General features: G+C 38.0%; 1 protein-coding gene across 1 annotated transcript in view; it reads right to left on the reverse strand.

Moving 5' to 3' along the window:
- Positions 1-22,767, reverse strand: part of lhx6a (LIM homeobox 6a) — a 58,140-nt gene extending 35,373 nt beyond the window's left edge. The window contains exons 1-5 of the mRNA XM_043720107.2: positions 22,246-22,767; positions 20,860-20,931; positions 19,130-19,312; positions 17,080-17,201; positions 1,614-1,834 (exon numbers count right to left, since the gene is read on the reverse strand). Of these exons, the coding sequence (XP_043576042.1) occupies positions 1,614-1,834; positions 17,080-17,201; positions 19,130-19,312; positions 20,860-20,931; positions 22,246-22,323 (676 nt within the window). The 5' untranslated portion in view covers positions 22,324-22,767. The remainder of the gene's footprint in view (positions 1-1,613; positions 1,835-17,079; positions 17,202-19,129; positions 19,313-20,859; positions 20,932-22,245) is intronic.
- Between the last annotated feature and the right edge of the window lie 358 nt (positions 22,768-23,125).

Here is a 23,125-nt window from a genome sequence, read left to right on the forward strand (position 1 = left end):
AAACAAAACATCCAAAATTATCCAGAGGCTGGTTACCATACTGTACTTTAATTCTATTTTCTGAATTTGAATTGCATGGAACATAGGAACCGGAGTTAGATATATGGTTGTTAAAGCCAATTTAATAAAACCTTGATCAATTTGTACTTTAACTCTATTTGCCCATCTTGACTCCATACCAAACAAAAATCTACCAATCACAGCATTTACTCTTTTTTTTGAGGCCTATGTTCAACACCTCTCTGGAAGTGCCTATTCCAATTTACACTCCCATGTGTGAGGAGACTTGCTTTTCAATATCACCACCGAATGCTAGCATTAATTGAAAGTTATCTCCTGACAGAAAAAAAATTTTTCTTTCTACATATTCTATCACTTGACACTAAGCCTCTGACACCACAGGCAAAATCTCTGAGATATGTTTGCAACAGTTACTGGTGGCTGTAGATTTTAACTAGATAATTAATATAAATTCAACAAGTCATAAGAATGGCTGGTGTAGGACATTACAATGCAGAGAGTTACACATTTAGGAAGACACCTAATTTCTTCCCTAAGGGCATTGTGCATCAACCTACAGTACACAGACTGCAACAGTTCAAAAGTGCCACATTCTAAAGGGTAACTAGGGATGGGCAATAAATGCTGTCCAGCCAGCAATGACCACCTTTGCACATGTGAATAAAATAATTATTGTTACTCCAAAATAAAACAGATGAGTGTCTCTCGACCATTAGTTTTATGACCTGTTGTTTGTTGTGACGACTCAGGAAGGAGAGTCTAATGTGTTCCCTGCTCAAATTATTAGATGGAGTATCATATGGGCACAAAGCACTCAATGGTCAGAGGAAAACAAAGTGTAATGACTAATTTTGTTAGGAATTAATTGCACTTTCTGATGTATTGTTTCCTCTTATAAGGACAGAATTGTGTCCTGTTGTCCAGTTCTGAATTGCCATTGATGATGGACATGTAATTATCATCTACACCTGGTGTGTGATGGTATATAGGGGCAAAAACAGGGTTAAGAAAACTAGGCAATAGGCAGAAAAGATGTAAGAACACCATCAACATTGTTTCTTTGGTTAGCGCTATTGTTTTGTAGGCATTTTTAAACCACATGAGCATCCAGTTCCAAGTTAACTCCTGAATGAAGCACCTAACTCCAATCATTCCTATAACAAACAATTTCTGATTCAACTACAACACAGAATACAGCCAGAAGTGCAAAATGCTGAACCAGACATAAATACGACTCAATGACCAGCACAATTACAGCCAGACTTTACCAAGTGTCACCAAGATACAACAGAATGTTCCAAAAGCCAAACCTCTTCCATATCAAACATTCTACAGCATTTTGTTTATATTGACTTGTTGAAAGAATTAACAAGTGAATATGGGGGTGCAACATTTCACAAACAGAACATCTTACTTGCGCTCCAATCCTTTCTTTTTAAAAAAACTTAATCCCAAACACAACATCTCTTGGTTAAATGTGCTACAGTATTTAACTGGGTAAATACACAAACAGTATATGTTGTTTTGTTTTGCTGTTTTGAAAGCACATGCAGTACACAAATCAATCCGATGAACAATCTCACTACAATTACCATTCTCCGCTGCTTGCTTGAGGTTTTCCAGCATGGTATCATAGTGGATCCTACACAGGACTTTTTCTTCGACCAGTCCAAATTCCTCCCCAGTGGAGAGCTGCCTCTTACAGGAGAAACAAGCAAAGCATGCCAGGTGGTAGGCATTACCCCGTGCTCTCCGTACCCAGTCACTGGCATAGATCTGCCTACCACAACGGGCGCACTTCGTGCCAAACCGGCTGGAAAAGAGGAAACAATACATCAGAAAATGCAATTAAGTCTCAGATGTGTAGCTGAAGTCATGTATCATAAAATGTCAGGAAATGAAGCTTTAATGGTGGGTGGTCTGAAATATTGTGAGTTTTTGAGCATGACATCTAATGAAAAAGTAATTAAAGAAATCTGGTCCTGCATGCCCCCAACATTAATTCATACCATTAGAAACAGCTGAAGACATACCTGGTTTAGTGAATTTGGTAATCATCATATGACTCTTAAACTAGGGGCCTGATCAGGGTTTCAGAAAAGGACAACTCTCTTCGCTGGATTATAGATTGGCCCGAGGGTGTGCTCCCCCTCCAGTAAAGATTAAGTTACAGTTTGTAAATGTTAGTTTCCTACAACTTTTAAATGATAGCTTCATAGAAGAAGTTTGATCCATCTTTCCTATTTATGTATCATAATCAGGCGTGTTAAATGTTACTGATTTAAATTGGAGAGTCACTCCTATAGTTTAATAATATGACACATTTTAAATCAGCACATTTTTAAAAAATAGTTCCATATGTTTAACTGCGTTCGTGATCTCTATTTCTTTTTGATCATGAATCCCACTGAGGAACGCTTTCTCCCAAAAGTTGACGGCTCTGCTTATTGCATTGTAACTTTGTAACTTTCTTTTTGTCCTGTTTGTAATTAACAATCCTTTGTTTACTACAACTCCACAATCCAAGTTAAGGCACAGTTTTGAGATTCAGAGACAAAGCTATAGTTTGGGAGGACGAGCCAAGAGAAGCAAAATCCAGACTATGCAATAAGGTGTTTATAACACACAACCTGCAGACGTTATTTAACATGGATTTGTGTTTATTTGTTTAAATGCCATGACGGTATTAATAATCTTTTACAGGCAAAACTCTATCCTTACAATTCAACTTTTAACTCCTTCAGTGCTGAGTCGCAGGACATACTGCTGTTTGCATCGACTATTTTCGACATAAACAGTTTAAATTATTGTGCAATTAATTTATGATATTCATAATAATTTTAGAAACGGAATCTTTAACATCATATTCCAATGTGCAACTTCTCTCTCTTCCTTTGTTCCTTTCCAGTTTCCCCATTGTAATCTAATGATCACTATTGGCACACGCGGATTTAATTGTAAAGTGTATCAAACAATGCTATTAAATTTAAGCGCATGGTGGATTTTCAAAAGGCAGAATGTTTGTAATTCTTAGCATTGTTTTACAGCACTTCAATTTAAGAGTCAACTTGTATTATTTTATAATACATCAACAGATTACCCTATTACTAAATGCGTACGTTTCTGAGCGGGCTGGTGCTGCATTAGTTAATTTTCACAAGACTGGCAGACACCAGAATCAGAACTGAAAGTTCTAAGTTCCACCGATAAAGGCTTTCGGATGGAAGATGTGGGCCGAGGAAACCAAAAATGGGCCAGCGTGGAGATGTCAAGCTGAGATTTCAGTGACCATTTTTACCACCTAATTTCTGGAATTTAATATACCATTTTCAATATTTAATTTGGTGGCCAACATGTACACATCTTTCCACGGTAATGTTTAAGACACGATGCATGTTTGACTTGTAGTACAGTAATATTTGACTGTAGCCTATAACTTCCAAGACAGTTTGCACATATGTATTAACTAAGTAATTAATATTCAGTGATGATTACTTAATTAATCCAGATAAAGACGCTGCATTTAATGGCTACTAAATAAATAACCTTCTGTCATTTTTACTTTGTTCTCTTTAGTGATTTCATTTTTTAAAAACATTTCTTCACTGATGGAGAAATTATTCTATTAACAGTTCTTTTTACTAATGAGCCTAAATAAAGTCAATGATCTGTTGAACTTGAACATTTATCTTTGAAGGAGAAACTTTAGGCTTTCCTTTTAGAATGGCGTTTATAAAAAGTTGCCAACACATTACTTGTAGTGAAGCAGAATTTAATTTCTTCTAATTTAATTTAAACAATAAAGAAAACTTATTTGTGAACTTATAAAAATATGTAAAAATAACAAACATTAAAAATTTAAACAAAATAGTTTGGCTCAGTGAACAAAAAATTAACTGACAGAGGTAGAAGAACTTTAAAACATTATGACTTGTCCTAGAATCCAACAAACAAATTTCTAAGTCCTGCTACCAGTAGCTGCACTCAGTTGAACAAACAAAACCCAATTGGACAGTGACCCTTCAGCCTCTCCAGGCTTGTAATTTGTGTGCAATTGTCCTTTAAACATTGGTAATTGCCTTGATTTTGTGATATCTGTTTTCATTAAAAGCAGAGCTTTTTCAGTTTAGCTGCTCTCTCCACATGCCTGCTGGGGACCAAGACAACACCATCCTTACACATTGATCGTGTACTTTAACAAATTGCTGGCATTTATGTACCATCTTAGAAATATGTAGTTCAGTTTTGATTTGGCTAAAGGCAGAGACTTAAATGGAATTTCTCTGCCAAACTGTACTGAAGCAAAACAGAAATACATTAAACAGAAACATAATTACCATCTTACAATAACATCTCTTCCCCTTGACCCAGATAGGCTTAGCACCTTCTAAAATTGATGTATATAAAACTTTGTTAAGTAAGTAAAAGCGTCTTGTGAATACAACACAACATGCAACTATTAAATTCAGTTATTTAATTCTGCCTTCAATCCCCAACTTATTTTCCAAACTTTTCTTGCCATACCAAACCCTTCCCGAACCATTCATTTCCTGTCCTCCTCACCTCCCCGAGCCCATCCTCCTGCTAGTGCCTGACCAAGCTGAACATAGTCCAATGGGTCTTTACTACTCTCAAGTACCTTAGCCAGTATCAACAGGTTATTTGACTGTAATAAGCTTCACAGTTGGGCTAATACTTTTCTCAGTTGAATATTCATATGTTCACTCATATTCCTATTTCTTATTTCTTACCAATTTACATAAATGTTCCAAAAATGCTATATAGTCAGTGAATGCTTTAAAGTACAGTAAATATTCTTCTGTAAGTAAAGTACAAGTATTTTTGAAGCACTGCTTTCTGTTCTAACCACTGGAAATATATTACCAGATGACTGTCTTTTGAGGGGAAGTACTTTGGTAAAGGCAAGTTTTTAATCCAAAGGATATTCTCAGATTATAATGTTCAACATCTACAGCTCTATAAAGATAACATATGTTTGCTCCGTGCTTTGTTCTCAGTTGGTCCAGTTTCATTTAGCCTTACGTTCATGCAGAATATTATTGCAGGAAGCAATATGCGATGGGAAACATAATAGTTTCTCACAAACTGAAAAAAGGAAATCAGTCTTTAAAGGGTAATAGAAGCCAGAACTTGTTATTGTTGCAATTTTTCCTATCAATCAAAATAAATAGGAATTCAAGTTATTTTCAAAAACCAACATTTGTAACAATGGAGAGTATTTTTAGAAATTTGCCAGAATACTTATGGTGAGCATATCCTTAGTTTACAGTCTGGAGAGTTTATTTCTTTTAAGGTAAGAACACATTTATTTAACTGCCAATAGTGCAGATTATAGTCAGAAAAGTGATAAACCAGGTTTCCTCTTGCATTGCCAAAGCACATCTGCAAGTACTGTATTAAAACAGTAAATCCCAGATGATGAATATAACCTCCATTAAGTATTCATTCCATAAGAAAGTTTAATTATATTTTGTCACTGGATTATCAAAAATATTTTATGAAGTCACCATTTACATATTCGTAGCCTGGGGGTAGTGCAGATGGAAGGTAAAAACAAAAATCCTGCTCAGGTATGAAATATGTAAAGTTTCAACTTAATTGTAGGATTTTCACCTCTAAATCCGAAGGTTGAGATTCACACCAAAGATTTTAGCATGAAAATCTGGAGGAATGATTCAATGCAGCACTGAGAGATTATTGCATTTTTAGGAGTTCCCTCCTTTATATAAGACACTAACTTCAGGTCCTATCTGCATTCTCAGAGATTAAAAAGTCCCATATCACTGGCTTCAAGCAGAGAAGGGGAGAAATATTTATCCTTAAATCAATGTCACCAGAAACACAAAATATGTGGTTATTCTCACATTGCTGGTATTCAGATCTTTTTGTAAATTGGTTGCTACAGTTCCTATCTTACACTGACTACAGTTCAAATATATTGCTTCAGGACTTTAAATTCATACTTTTAAAAGTGTACTTTTTTCCTTTTTCTTCTAAGTGTGTATTGAATTGATAACTAGCATATGTTACACCAGATTCACTCAGGTTCTGTTGATTCTTATATTAGATAGTGTCGACTCAGAATATCTTTAATTACATGACATAAACAATTCAACTATAATACATTAATTCCTGCTGCAGTCATGCTGAGACTAGGTTTACGATAGTTGCCAACATTTTCTTGCAACTTCATAAAAATTCACATTGGCATCACCAGCATTTGAATGTATTGAGTTGACAGGATAGATATTGCAAAGAAAACTTTTCAACGCAAAGCAGGGGGTTGCTCTGAGACACGCAACTTTGATGCAATAACCCCAAACCAACAGACTTGCCAAACAAGTGTAATATAAATATATCAATATCAAAGATGTTTTTCTATATCTTGCAAACCATTCCCTATTTGTGATTCTTGAAATGATTTTAAAATGCATTAAAATCTGAATCACAGCAACTGAATACTTGCCCACAGGATTTCTGCCCCAAGCTGTCTCAAACAAAGCATTCTGCACCATTAAATACATCAACAAAGTATATTTGGGAGTCACTGATTTTTAATGCACTTCTTTACTTGACAATTCCATTGAACACACTTTCACTATGAAACAACTCCCAAGTCCACAATGTACAAGTCTGAATTTAATTGTGAAAGAATTAAGTTTAAATGAGATCATTTTTCACTTTGATGAGAAACTGTCAGTCTATAGAAAGAAAGTTTCAAATAAAGAATAAAAGATGTTTAAAGTGCAATGTTCAAACTTCAATCCAATATATTAAGGCTTTTTCTGAACCTTCATTCAGATGCATTTTAACCATGTTCCATGCAATGAAATTTTGAGATGAGATGCAGTTCTGTCAATATACTTGATAAAATCTTTAATTGCAGATGGATACACTGAAGACCAGCTTAAAATATTAACAACCAAATATAGAAAATTAAAATACTGCTAATTTGACTAATTAGAACATCCAAATGTACTTTAGAGTTATTAATATCAAAACATAATTTGGCTTAGACTGTCTTTACTGAGTGTCATTGAATCTTCATATAAAATATAGCTTGAGAGATCGTGTTGGTTGTCACAGATATTGACTAGCCTCCATTTCAGTGGAGATGAAACAAACTCATTGATTTTGAAAAAAAAAGGCCATTGCAAAAGCATTAGATTATTACAGATTGTCAATTACTATTCCTGTTGTCCTTCAGTCTAGCTTTGATACTGAAAATATTTTCAAGATTTATTTCATGTATCCCTTTCAATGAATTTCTTGCATGTAAAAATTCTTTGACTCATATTATGTATTTCTGAATTTAAAGATTTTGTTTCAGAAGCAGCTAGTATTCTGATCATATTGTCTCAATATGTTGTGTTTTTTTGCTGGATTATGATGCTATCATTTTAGAATCTGGCCAATTTAACCACATATGAACTTGTGTCCCAATTTGTTTGCTGCAGTAAATATTTTTCATTGTTTAAACATTCTGTCTAAATAGGGTAAATATAAATTTGTATTTTTAAATGATCACATTGCAATTCAAACTAAATTAGAACTTAGGCTATAGATCCGTCTAACACTTTGAAGAACCTATGTGTGTTATGATCTGCTGCCAGTCACAGGGAGATCAATCCAGTGTTCTGTTTGAACAGATGTATGTTGGTTCATTTAAGTTTCCAAATTGGTTTTAATGGACTTTTTAAAATATCAAGAAAATTGATATGGGCTGTCAAAGTTCCATTGTGACATCAGTATTAAAGGAAAATTATTTGTTCCCATAAATCTGGTGTTATGTGAATGTTAAAAAAAAAAGTCTTGGCTGCAGTTTTCAGACTTTAATTGGTAAAATATTGCCTTGTGGGTATTTGGCTGCCATCAGTATAACACATTCATCAGTCATTTGTTAAGCTTAAACTTGATCAGTAAAAAGAACAATGTCTGAAGCCAAACAGGTACCAACTTTGGCTGCACTACCAACTATGCAACAATGTTAGAGCCAATTGCTTGGCTTCAGTTTATTTTTTTGAGTGCGATCTGTACTTTCACTGTATTTATTGGACCCAAGATGTTGACTGGTCTCAATTTAGATCCGGGTAACTTTTCAAACACAAGTGTTTAAAGTTGCTATTATGGTAAAAACATAAGCTTAACTATTCATATGCTGCTTTCCTTTGGATAAAAATATGTAATTTATTAAACAAGATCTTACAGTTTCTATTGATTGGGAAATCCAGATGAAGATCCAGTGCCCATTTTTCAGGAAATAACCAATTTTTAAAAAAATCATACAAATAATGAGTTAGTGTTTGTGGAATCTCCAAACATAATTGTACAAAACTGAAGCCCAGAAAATAAATATTTGCAAAGTAAAAGGTACTGAAAAAAGTATAAATTCGACAATAAGTTATGACACCTGAGGCAAATGTATCATATTGAAGAATAAATTAACTCAATCTAACTGTATTTTGAATAGGAGAATAGGGATAGACTGACAGAATTACTTTAATTCATATTTGAAAATTATTAGTAGATGCAACTGCAAAATATTCTATGTTTAGTTTCTCATGGAATTACTCAGACATGATATTCCAAGAGCCCTAAATTGTTGAATGGTATTCAGAAAAAGAACATATTATGATCATTCAATCATCCATGATCAAAGATTGTCCTTCAATACTTCCAAGGCACACCAGTTCAATTTTTTAGCATGAGACAGGCAACTCAATAAACTTGCTTTACAAAGCAGCACATCCTTTATAATATGATGCATTTGCCTCTACAATAACAAGCTGAATTATTACAGCAAGGCAAACCCACAATGAAGATTGGAATTTGTCAGTCTAAACTCCTGTGTATATGTGAACATCAGTCATAATACGGAGGTACTTTCCCATTAGGAACTAGGTCACTCAATGTTATAAAGTTTTATTGGGACAAATTGTAATGAACCATTACTTTTATTGTGCAATATAATTTTTGCAATGAGAAAGAATGCCTCCTTTCCATTCTTACTTTCATTTTTGTTTAAGATAACTTGATCCATGTAAAGTTTTGATATCCTCATGTAGTTCTATTGCAAAGTGCCTTTAGAGGATAAGGTGATACTTTTGGTTGGCTTTGGAGTGATGTCTATACTGTTACTTAAAACAGTACTTCCAAAATCTTCTTTAAAAATTCTTATTGTTCATTTATCCAGCAATCTAAATGCATTTTATTTATTTATAGGCATTAACATTTATTGTTATAAAGGAAACATCATGGTAGTTGTTTTAAGGTACATCAGTGTATTTGACAAAATATAAAAACGCCTATATCTGAACAAAGTGTATGTTTAACCACCTGAATATGTTAATAAACCATGCAATCATAGGAAAGCAAGAAAGAACTTTCAGGACAAAGAACTATCCAACTGGTGCAATTTTTGTGCCTTAAGATAAGCAAGTCTGCCTACTGTAATATATATTCTTATATCGGTATGAAGTTAAAAACTTCAAGAAAATTATTCCAAGTTTTAGGCTGTGAAATTTAGGTAATTATATGTAAATTAGTTGTGGAACTTGTGAGAATGGAAAGCTAGCTTTGGGCACCTACACTGGGAAATATAACTGTGAACATGAAAAAAACCCAGTTTAACCAGAAAAAAAGAGATTTACAATATTTGGGATTGTTTATATAAAAAAGGTTAACTATAAATAAGCTAACGTCATAAAATGAAAGTATTTGTCTACTAGTTGTAGCATCTGGACCCACAATAAATAAAACATTGTTGAAGTAACCCTATCATCTGAAATCATTTTGTCTTCTTTATGTTTCTAAATGTGTACCAATTGACAATGCTACCCATGCAACCGTCCATACAGTTCATACACCAAGCATCTGCAGTACAATCCAAACATTTGAATCTCTTAACTTCCAAAGTTTTCATGCCACAGCCAATACCCACAGAGTACCAACACAACAGATCAGCACAGCACTGAAAACTAATAACACCATCACTTCCTGGATTCAATTTCCACAGTCATTCTATAATCAATTTCCCACAACCACAACGATCTATTCACGCAAACAGTTTTTAAAGAAAAGTTGAAACAAAGTTAAGGATTAAAAAGGCTATGAAGCAAAGTCCCCCTTCTTCAACAATCCTTCCCTTTAAAAAGATACCTAACAAGTGAGAAGAGAAAGATATAAAAGAGATCTACAGGGCAACTTTTTCACACAGAGGGTGATACGTGTATGGAATGAGCTGCCAAAGGAAGTGGTGGAGGCTGGTACAATTGCAACATTTATTAGGCATTTGGATGGGTATATGAATAGGAAGGGTTTGGAGTGATATGGGCCGGGTACTGGCAGGTGGGACTAGATTGGGTTGGGATATCTGGTCGGCATGGACGGATTGGACTGAAGAGTCTGTCTCCATGCTGTACCTCTCTATGACTTCTTTTAAATCATGCCTGTAGGTTCATATTTGATACAATGCAGATCTTCTTTCCAGAGTAGTATCAATGTTGGGCTCATTAATGCTTTATTTAACCATAAAGAATCAGGCATCAAAGAACTCAGTTGAATTAGGATTCATTTTACTTTGAATTGGGATGTAATGGACATACTCAGTATCTGAAAAGGCAGAACTCTTGTCACAATAATATTAAAAGTGAGTGTGATGTGTTGGATTCCAGGGCAATATCAAATAATGAAGCAACAAAATGCTCTTGACGGTCAATTTATTCGACAAGGTTATAGTTTGGATCGATTTCAAACAAAAGCAACATTACATGGGCTGTACGATGTCATTACGCCGAACCCTTTGAACTCTGGGAGCTGCGTTCAAATCCAACCTAAACAGATGGGATGAATGTCACATCTGTTTGATGGCTGCAAGGGTCCTGCGTGAAATGAGTCTGGGTAATTTCAAGTCAGCCTCACTGCAAAAGTCAGCTGATGGAAAAATGACTATAAATAGAGAATGTTCTTCAGAAATTGCAATCCACGTAGTAGCGAGAAAACTTTATATCTAAATATATACAAAATTGTATTCGCAAAAAAAAACCCGGTGCTGATAGCATTCATTTAAAATTTACAGAAACAGATGTGAACATATACCCTGTGAGCAGTCACTTTAGCGCTGTTAATGTACATTATTGTATAAATTCTGCTGTGATTGTCACAGTCCCTGAAAGACACAAGCCAGAAGATAAAGCAGCTACCTAATAGTTCATTCCAATAGAATGTATTTTGTCATAAGAATGTCATAATGTATTTTTCAGATTTTTTTTGATTAACTTAGATATTTCACTAACCTCCAGCAACCTCACCCCACGCTCGGATGGATGGCTTGCTGTTCCTAATGCTGGTCTCATTCGCCATCCAGGATGACACGACTGGGGTGTGTGAGATACTCTAACCAGCAGTGTTCCTGAGAGACCCCCCGGTCTGTGGACCTCAAACCTGATGGTTTTATCTCTAAGCCACAGGGTAACTTGCAACTTTTCAGATCATGCCCATACAACAGAATATCCCTTACTTAACTGGGAATATCCCTTACTTAACTGGGAATATCCCTTACTTAACGGGAAAATGGTCTATTCAGTCTTTATTGTGGATTTGCTGCAGCTCAGGGTAGTCATGTCAGCTTTTGTGGTTCCTTTTATTGTTTTAACGCAACGTTTTTTAAAAAAAATTGAAGACATTTAGACTTGCTACTCAAAACTTTCAACCGAGAGTTTGAATATTTGACCACATGATGCGTCAGACTGTGTGCTGCTCCTCAGTTGGTTAGCTTCCGCGTGGTCGAATCCGGCTCTGTCTTTTAACACATACATTTCGTAGCCTGGACTCAAATACAATATTCTGGTTTCCTCGATATTTGAGCCCAACTAAATCAGCTGAAGGTTCGTGAGCAAGCGTTTTGCACTCACTGTTTTCGGTTTCTACACATGCCCCATGGAAATTTCAGGCCTTGTTCACTTGCTGTTTTCAGCTGGAAAGGAGTTTGAGAGTTCACTCTTACAAAAGATGAGAGCAGGCCAGCAGAAATCTCTTCTTGCTGCTATCTCACGGCTCCTATTAAAGACGACCGACACTGCCGCCGACTTTGTTGAGGGAAACCCATTCAATGGATTCCCAATGTATTTCCGCTTGTCCTAATAAGCGACCAGAATGTATACAAGAGGGCGAGGGCCTTTATCTCTGTCAGCGAGGGCCTGTACCTCTCTCTCTGTGGGAGACCATACATCTCCCAGTGATGGTCTGTGCCTCTCTGCGGGACACTTTATCTCTCTCTGTGGAGGCCAAAATCTCTCAATGAGGGTCTATATGTCTCAGAGAGGACCTCTCCCTCTCAGTGAGGGGTCTATATTCCTCTCTCAGTCAGGGTCTGCATCTCTCCCTGTGGGAGCCTTTATCTGTCAGTGAGGGTCTGTATCTCTCTCAGTGGACGCAATATCTCTCTCAGTGAGGGTCTGTATCTCTCCCTCTCTGTGTCCAGGCAATGTCTCTCTCAGTGACCCTCTCTGAAGAAAGGACCAGACAGCACCAAGTGGTGGGATGACATCACGTGGCATTGTTGTTACCATTTTAATTGGATACTTTAATTTCTTGGTGCCAGCCTGGTTGCTAAGAGAACATTATGGACTCGTAAAGCGAGCGGCTGTAGATCTAGTGTTGAAACATATAACACGTTCCCCGAAAGGAGGGAAATATCTATAACGCTCACATTGTTTTCACTATTAGGAGTGAGTTTTATTACTTAGATAAGAGGAATGAGAATGTGTCAATCGCAGCCAGTTTCTAGCATAGCAATAATACCCTCGCACATTGAGGAATATTATTTGATAACAGCTTTTACAGTATATAGCCAACATACTAAGGCATCTGAAACACACAAAAACATTGCTGGAGAAACTCAGCAGCTCTGGCAGCATCTGTGGAGAGAGAAAAACACTTAATGGGAGGTTAAACATTCAAGGCTAACTGGTCTGGAAACATTAACTGTTTTACATGGAACATAGAACCAGCACAGTACAGGCCCTTCGGCCCTCGATGCTGTGTTGACCTTTTATCCTGCTCTAAGAAAACTAACTTACATAACCTTCATTTTGCTATCATCCATGTGTCTATCCAAGAGTCGCTCAAATGTCCCTAACGTACCTGACTCTGCTACCACTGCTGGCAGTGCATTCCACACACCCACCACTCTGTGTAAAGAACCTTCTCTCCACAGAAGCTGCCAGACCTACTGGGTTTCTCCAGCAATATCGGTTTCTGTTTGAATCGTTTCTCCAGCATGCGCGGTTCTTTGTTTTATTAAACTCAGACATCTGACTGCATTGCTCCAAAGGTAAGTCTGCTTTCCTGAAGAAGGACGGCTTTTGTTTAAACTGCTAGCAGTGGGTTGATAAACTTGAATACACCCCGAGAGTTCAGTCGAACAAGACACCGCCGCCTTGGAGTTTACGACAATGTAGGAAGCACTGGATTGTGTGTCCTCCGATCTGTTAGACATTTTAACCAGCACAGAGCGTGAGCGTGCCACATGAACGGAATCTGGGGAGAAGGGGGTCCAGGTGAACGCCGCCGTGCTCTGAAAGGCACGTTACAAGCGCAGTGCCGCCTCGTTGCGGATTGTCGCTGCGCAGAAAATCAACACTGTCCATGCTCGACATTCACAAAGTCTTTCGCAATCGAATCTCCAAAGAATCCCATTCTGACTGTAAATTCACACAAACGCGCCGCCGGAATGCTAATACTGCTAGCGTAGGATGACTTCGCCTTAACATTTGAGCAGGCTGTGCAGGGAAACCTCCCTGTCGTTTGCTGATACGTTAGAAAGCTAAAGGTTTTCTTTATTTGCTTTTATATACCTCTTTTCACGACTTTAGAGCATCCCAAAGTGTATTAGCACAAATGAAACGCTGTTTGAAGAGTTGTTACTGCTGCAATTTAGCTATAAACACAAATTGTTTTCCCCTTAATTTGTGTTCATGTTATTGTCTTTGACTTGAAATTGTTCCAATCTTGAAAAATTATTTCGATCACTGTTTCTAACTCCCTTTACTAGTTAGTTGAATTACACTGAATAAAACAGCTTTGCAAAAGGGTAGCGTCGTGTTAGAGAGAACCCACCCACCTGGTGGATGAGATATAGCTGCACTCAAAACACTATACAATGTGCAGGTCATCACGGACTCCAACTCTGTAATTTCTATTATATCTCCACAGCCTCTGTTGTGCCCTGTACTAATCCTCACTAAGGTCAACCGTTTGACGGGAAAGAAACCATAGAGTTTGTAATCATGATGTGGCGAAAGTGATCGGAGCAGTGGCGTGAATCAGCTGGAATAGGCACCGCATTGAATTCTATCCCTTCTAATAAATCACTTAAACTCGCTGTTTTGTTTGCTATGATTTTTAGTTAATGAGCACTGACCACTGCTCTCCCTCTTCCCACCGTCAGTGTTATGGAAAATGCGAAAACAGTGCAAATTAACTCACTGCCACAAATGGAAAATATTCATATTTCTTCGTAACAAAGGTTACTCCGACATGCTTATTTACGCGCCCAGATGCTAAATGCTGTGCTCAAGCACATAATTACCACCACCACCCTGGGCAATTTATTGCACTGCTTTCAATTATTCTCAGCTCAGGTCTCTTGGAAACGCCGATTGGATGGCGAGCATGTCAAATGTCAACACCTATTTTGGTGGCATTCGTTCTTGTTTGCAAAAACAAGGAGCGGGAAGGTCCATGAGGTAAAAGTTTATTGCCTACTCTGTTGCCATGCTGTACAAGTCAATAGGAATCCTGCAAACCAAGTTGCTACGATCAATTGCTTTTGCTTCAAAGTTGCCGATTCCATTCAGCTTTGCTGAACCACAATTGTTTGAAAAATTCGGTTATTGGCCAATATTTGGGTTTAAAGCAAGAAAAAAAACACTAGATTCAAATCTTAGAAGTTCTACCAGAACCCAATGTCCTAAGCATTATATTTTATACCTGCACCTTAAATGTTACTGATTCAGGGCAATCCTCTTGTGAATTTGAACATTTCAATTTTAACAGATAATTTAAAAAAATGCATGAGATCCAACTTGTCAGGAAAAAAATGTCTCCCCGAAATAAATGAAGTTTGCTTCTTACGCAGAGACACCCGCACACACTCGGAAGGATCCGATATTCAGACGTTATGCACTACTCTCAATAACCTCGAAAACATCTTTGAATATGATAGCTTTAAATAAACCAAACTTTGTTTGAAATTTTAAGGGAATTGATTTAACAGGGTGTCACAGCACGTGTCACACGCCATGATATATTTGCAAAAGATATTCACACCAAGCAAAATATTGTTCATTTAATAGAGCTCAAAGTCAAGGCAAAAGGTCCTTAACAAGTTTTAAAAAGGTGTCAAATGACTAAAATATGAAAGGATCGTTTTACTGGTGGTTTGGTCAGCTTGCCAATGTTAGACTTGCACAACATTTGTTTCACTATGATTTGCAGCGTGGTAAAGTTATTGAGCTGGTGAAATATTGATACCCTTTCGCTGACAGACATAAATAATTGCACCAAACTCAGATGCAGATCTGAACAACAGTCATGGTTATATGTAACCCTGGTACTCACTGGTGCAACGTTTGATGTGAATGCTTTAGAGACACCTCCCATGGGAACATTAATAGTGCAAGCAAAAAGATTATAGTTATACCTCTCATTTAGTGGATTTATATCATCTATCAGCAGCGTGAAGAGAATTTCTGCAAACGATTCAAACTCCTGAAACTAACGTTAACTTTACTGCAACAATCCTATACATTACCCATAAACCACAGTACGGAGCACCCCATATTATTTTCACGCAGTGTTTGATCTCAAAATCGGATCCTGAGACACCATCAACAGTTGCACGGAAAAAAAAGGGGGTCTGGAAATCTTGCGCACAGCCCTGAAGGGAAATCCTGCCAATGTGAAATGAATTCTTCGCAAATGGTCTTTGCGAGACTTGATGCTTCAGGGGTTGTATTTGAATCTCTTCTATAAGGTACAACACAAAACACAACTGTTCCTTCTGGAACGGCGCAGTGCAGCGCAGCAATGGCAATCCGGATTCAATCCGGTGTGGCGACTGGCTGGGACTTGAAATTACAAAGGGAACTCCAATTGACAAGTTGGTTAATTAAAAAACGGGACAGCGTAATTTCCCAGTTCTGCGAGAGAGAAAAAGTGGACAATTCTGACCTTGCAAAATGTTTCAGCGTGGCACACAATACCCTCGCCGGGCGCACATAAAGGCATTTCTGTTCCTCTCTAATGATTACATCATTATATTGCACATTGTGGAGATTATATTCATGTAATTCTCTAAATGAATCGCGCAGTCATGTGCCGGAAAGCCGAATCTAAAATACCGCCATGATCTAGATATTTAGATGCAAGCCAAGGAGCTAGCTCAGAACGGGTGCAAAAGAAAACGTAAACACGATTTCCAAGCCTTTGTTTGGAAGGGCTTTAGCAGGGTTTAGCAGGGTGGATGAATCGTTCGGTATTTTAGGCCCGCTCACCGAACTTTAACAGGAATACAGGTTTTAAATGAGATCTTAGTGAATTTTTGATCCATGATTAAATCTATGAAACTTTCTTTGATCTTTCACATCCTCGCCACTCTGTAAAAGAGTGACTAATCACCTGTCCGGACACCTGATCCAATGGGGTCTGCTTTAGTGATTTGCCAAAAGGACCGGTGTAAAAACTCTCCCAGACACCGTCACATGCAGACACCCACATCCAGACACCCAGCCACACACACAGTGCAACTGTGTGCTAGCATCAATTGCTTTTTAAATGTATGACTTGCAGTGATGAAAAATTGCATTAATAAAGATCCAGTAACTCAAAAAGATATCATCTTTTAAAAATGCTTCAAAGTTTGGTTATGAACATCACGTTGAGCTCTCGAAAGCACGCTTTCCTTTCACAAAAAAAAATGACCAAACGCAAAGGAAAATAAGGCTCATGATTCCCAAGGGAAATGTAGGTCCTTACCTGAAATAATCCACTTTGCAGAAGATTTCTTTGTTTTTAATGTAACAGCTGGTATGTCTGCGTAGGGAGGTCCTGCAGACCGAGCAAGCCAAACAACGAACATGCCAAATCAAGTTATTCACCTGCAATGCCATGTACAAAACCCATCAACTGTCAGAGTCAGATTAAACACTCCACCTAAACACATCAAATGAGCACTAAGTGTTAGATTGATTGAGACCAACCCGTTTAAAATTTACTTTAAACAATACTTATGTATTTTGTCTGATCCGTTTTAGAACCAGCGACAATATTATTGTAACAGTCTGCAAAAACGAACATGTGAGAGTGTTCTGTTTGCACTGAATCTCCCAGAAGAGCTAAATGTGGAATTAACAATATTTTGACATATTTAAATATCTCGTGTGTAATCGAATTGATAGCTTGTGATTCGGTAACAAAGAATGGCCAGATAAATTGAAAGCCTGTTATTATTTTGAGCCATTAAATATGACACGAAAACTTCTATAAGTCAATTATAGAGAATAATGAAAATCACGAGATGATCATATTCTTGCCTCAGATTCTCACGAGCTCCGAAATATCAAAGGATTAGGAATAAGTTTATTTGAACGGTTAATGGTCCTCGTTAAGCCGTTTATTGCCATCCACGACTGCATTAACTAAGGTGGACCTGCTTTTGTTTGCGACACACAGGTTAAGTATATACTGATGAAAATAGTAAAGTTTAGCGCTGAGAGTTAAAATCGGTTCAGAAAAGACAGTAAAAAAAGTCTCTGTACAGAGCTTCTTGCAAAGCAGATGTGAACATTCACATAATACAGTCTGTCAGTTCAGCTTGGAGCTCCGCAGTTTTTCTTTCATAATTTGACATTAAAATATTATTTTGTTTCCACCCGCCGCCCCGCCCCCATTCCTCATCTGCTTTCCAGCATCAAAAGGTCGAAAATAGTGCATTCAACAGAACTTTGAATTCGATGTACTTTAAAGTTTAGCAGGAACTCCAGTTCTCAGCCTTGCCAACAATGCACGATTGATCAATGGATGGTGACTGCACACAGCCATTAATTAAATACACGCATCTAGAGAAAAAACAGCTAATAAATCATAAGGTCAAGGTTTAGAAATCGGAATGCTCCCCTTTGAAATGAATTGGTGTCGCACTCCCCTAATAGTTCGGCTGAAATCACAGTTTGGCAACATCATAATAACCTCAGAATGCCTGATGTGTAGCAACGGATACAACTTCCATCCAGTAGGCACCTTCCTTTGGTTAGAGATCTTGTCCAGTATTAGACATTATAACTAATTATATTAAAATGTTTGTTTGGTTCAGTCAATATTTCTATCTGGAATGATTAGCATTGCCGCTGCATACTGAGTAAAAACCCATCAGTTAAAACCCCACACAATTCTATCAATTATATAGCACCATGTCCCCATTCCCATTCACTGCGGCCCAGCCTGTTTATTTTCCATCATACCCCGCTCTCCCAAAGATGCTGAACATATCCACCATTAATATACTGGGGGGGTTGGGAAATTTCCAACAGAATTCAAATTTGGGGATGTTTGATTGATGCATTCAAAGATTGCGAAACGGCCTTGAATAGATTTGAAAACACACACGGTGCTTCGACACATCCTTTTGACTCTATAGTTAAGCCTCTGGGAATGTTGTTCCTAACCCAAAACATCTTTACCTAAACCCTGGAATGGTCCAGTGCACCTCTATCCCTCGGATTCAGAGGGTCTGGCGCTTTGTTGGACTGTAGATTCAAAATACAGAAATGTTACTTCTCTTGCCAAAGTAGCTAGATAAAACATACCAACATTAACTCGGAAACCTAGCCTCAGTGAGAGAGAGAGAGCAATTTTTTGATTAGACGTTCAACATTCCAGGATATTTGTGGCCATGACCTTCCTTAGTTTTGTTTTAATTGAATTAAACTGAATAGAATCTGCTTATTCACTGAGCGCGCGTTATTCGAATGGCACGAATTTGATGACTGGGTATCCGGCGCAGTCCTCCTTGTATCAATATACTCACCTTTAACAGATATTTATCCAGGATTTCCAACCCACAACTGGCGCAGATGTTTTTGTCGGCGGAGGTGATGGAGTAAGAGGATGAAGGCGGAGATGAAATCGAGGGAGTGGATGGAGGACTAGGGGAAGATCGAATCTCATCCTTCTCCACGTTAGCTCCCAATGTGTCAGCATCAGAGTGGGACTGTAGAAAAAGGGCAATAGAGGGAAAGATCACTTTAATCCAACCGCATATAGGTTTAAAGTATTGTTATTAGTGCCAGAGCCTTTTCACGCTTTTTGTTAAAAAAAATCATGTTTAAAATCTTAAACACAATTTATGTCTATTGTCATTGACAATTTGCTAACAGCATCAGCTTTCGCATTAGGTTGAAACTGAGATTGTGTCGCTTTTTAAATTAATTATTTGAAACTAATTTCTCACATTAAGAACTGAAGTGCAGGTGATCCGCCCGCTCTCACTTCAATAAATCATTATCCAATACACGTATTTCACGTATTTCAGACTCAACCAGCTGCACATCTCTCTAAACAAGGCTTGATTTTATTTGTATACATGCCAGTTTTAGGGACTAGTCCAGCCATAACATTGATGGTAACATTCAAAACGCGGCAATCAAACAGTGTTGATGATCAATTTTGGGGGGGGGTTTTGCTAACTCTCAGAAATCATTCACAAATGGCGGCAATTGTTTTACGAGATACCGGAGAAGGAAGATATTATTTAAGCAGTCAGCGTCCTGGAACATTGTGCGGCACCGGGGCTACACTTCACCTGCCCACTCGCCAGCATGATTTTATCGCTACTCGGTCTGTTGTTTTTTTTTAATCGGTGAATTGCTATCTAGCCCATATTTTATTCACTTAACATCGTGCAAGAAGGTTTCCACAAAACGGAGGTTTTATTCTCGACATTTTAAAATATAAATTGTATGATGCATCAAAAGTAACATTACGTCAGTGTTCCTTTGCATTGGGGAGTTGGAAGGTAAACGCATCCTTTGACACGGGTTATTACTGGGGATCTAAATATTATGAGTTTGACCAACAAAGTGCACTTCACCGTGACAGCTAGATAGACGCATACATGCTGCGTATGCTTTGATCCCTGTCATTTTAAAAATACAAATATGTGATGGTTTCACTATTAAACTGCAATATAGCTGGAGCTCTAATAGTTAATCATGACCGTCCACATAATCATCCCTTTATCCTATAAAACCGAGCTCACATTAACAGGGCTAAAATCGAATGGACTTGTCTCTTTTTAACAAAAGGGACATCTATATTCTGCAAAGATTCAGCTGCCGCTTAAAATGTAAATTTCACACGGAAAGTAACGGTCAACTTTAACAGCTAAATGATATTGATGAAGTAAGAATATTCTTAACATTAAAACAGTCTTTCTCTCTCTAAGAGGCGAAATAAACTTGCATTGAACGAACGTGAATACAAAAAACAAGTCACGCCGTTAACATTGTTATTCACCATTACTTGTTTTTTTTGTGTTTGCAAACTTTGATTGTTTGACCGTGGCAGCCCGGCATGTGAGAACGTCAATTGTTTAATCTCTGACATTGACACGAACAATGCAGCGTGGGATCCTGTGACTTTCAAACTATCAGCCGGGATTTACACAGAAAGCATCAAACCTATAGATACACGGTCAGCCTTGAGCGAATGAAACAAGTTCTGACAAATTATGTTCATCTTAAATGCTCTCATACTTACCATGATCTGAGAAATTTTGTTTTCCACACAGCGCGAGGTGCCTTGTTTATGCTGGCTGTCCTTTGACATTACCTTTAAGAACAATTTCAACCAGACATATGAATGCAATGCTTGCTGCAAGCAGTCTTATAAAGGTCTTTAAAGAAGAACTGGACGTTTATATATGCGCTTAAAATAATAAATAATATTTTTCTAGTGGGCATTTAAATCTATGCAACAATACGGCATTTAATGAAGCAATTTTAATTTTGATTCGATCTTTTCTCCACTTAACCCTGGGCTCTTGAAGTAATCGCTCACTTTCTGTGCAATCCAAGGCAGAGAAATAAACTACCTGCAATTAGAAACTGGATGAAATCCGGAAGATAAGTGCCAACCAGGGTGTCAATTACAGCTGTCAATCAATAAGGCATCCGGGCACCGCAGAATTGGAAATTTGATTTCCTAAATGGCAGTAATTAAAAATCTAATATTTTTGAACGAACGACTGGGGGATGAGTGTGAAGTGGTCAGCCTGAAAGCTTTCTGTCTATTCAGTAGACCTCTTTTTCTTTCCTTTTAATTTCAGATCGAGATTTACAATTGCAAATGCCCCTTTTTAACCAGCTAATACTGTCAGGGAAGGTAGTAATTTTTGGATCTATAGTACTGGATTAAATGGGGAAAAAAGGCACGTTTTCGATTATTAGTTGCATTTTAAGGAAACGACACAACTTGCACGAGGTCTGGCAGCGCAGTTATATTTAAGAGCCTTTTTTTGGCACACTCAGACTTGACATTGCATCATGCATTTAACAAACCTCTTTGTCTCCCATGCCCTTGTAAACAATACATATACTTCACTTTAAATATATTCCTCAAAATTAAATGGTAATGCTCACTATCGCAGCTGAGGCAGCTGATTTGAAATATATGCAAACAGAACACCACACTGCAATATCCTGTACTGTCCTCAGCTTCCCGGTTGAAATCTCTCCCTGATGTTGCTGCGGCCCATTTATTTTTGTACATTCTAAACGCCTGCTTCTTTTTTTTTCGGTTGAAAAGCTGAACTATTTTCAGTTCATTCCTGCGTTTTAGAGGTTCAGTCCTCAAATTCGCCCTGTATATTTGGAATCCAATCCTACTCTACAAGAAATCCCCACAATAACTTCACAGGACACACAGGCTCCGAATTTAAATGATTTCCGAGTCATTCATGTCCAGGCTTTGCAACGGTTGCTTTTCTATGCATAAAATGCAAAGGTTACGCTCACCGCCTGATCAGAAAGTTGGTTTATTTTATAAAAAAAACACCCTCCCCCAATTAACTTGCACACGTAACTGTCCAAAGTAATGTTTCTCGCCCTCTCTTTCTCGCTCCCCGGTACAAGTGAAGAGTGTTACCTTTTCAGCTGGAATTCCTTCAGATAGAACCTTGTTCCCCTCTGACAGAGGAGCCAGAGTTTCACTTTTCCAGTACATGGGGATCGCCGATTCTTGAAAGTGCTGGTTCCGCAACACCCAGGAAAATGCTCGAGAAGTTTGAGTGGTCGTTGGAAAAAGAGATTTCCTCTTAGCTTTCTCTCCCTTCTGTTCTCTTGCCCCGCTGCTAGGTCAAAGTATAAAATCCAGTGGTGCACAGCTGCGGCGTCAACCCCTGTGTTTGGGGAGTAGAGCGCGGTGAGACAGCATCAGCAGTGATTACAGGCGTACCAGAAAATCCTGCTCGCACGGAGGGATGAGGGGGCATTCAGTCTGATTACGTTGCGAATGTGGACATCAACGCAGCGCCTGCGATTTCTTAACCGTGGAGAGAGAGAGAGAGAGAGAAAACACACACACACACACACCAATTTGGCGGAAATTTCAGATCCTCGACTTTATAGGTTTGAGCACAGACTGCTGACTTTTTCAAGAGCTAAGTGTTTACTGGAGTTCAATTTTTTTTGAAAAAAATCTTCCTTCCACTTTTCCGTTTGGAGATATAGTTGCTGGAAGCCAGGAAGTGAAGTGACTCGATCATGTAGGACACGTCTGGTCTGTCAGCTTCTGGAGAAAGTCCATGTGCAAGTGCGAGAGGGCTTTAGGGATCTGTTTAATCTTACTGTGTAATCAGGATTGACCGGGGGGAGTGAGAGAGGAAGTTTAACTCCTCTTGTTCACTCGAACCGCAGTGACTTCAAACTGCAGCGTGAAGTGCTCACGCAGTTTATCAGCCTGTTAGCGAGCTTGTAAGCTGTGTATGTTTCTAGTCACTTTTTTTTCACGGTGGCTCGTGGAGATA

Source organism: Chiloscyllium plagiosum, unplaced genomic scaffold (genome assembly GCF_037043375.1).
Source record: "Chiloscyllium plagiosum isolate Xiang-an unplaced genomic scaffold, Cpla_swu_hap1 HiC_scaffold_21, whole genome shotgun sequence".
In the NCBI taxonomy this organism is placed as follows: Eukaryota; Metazoa; Chordata; class Chondrichthyes; order Orectolobiformes; family Hemiscylliidae; genus Chiloscyllium; species Chiloscyllium plagiosum.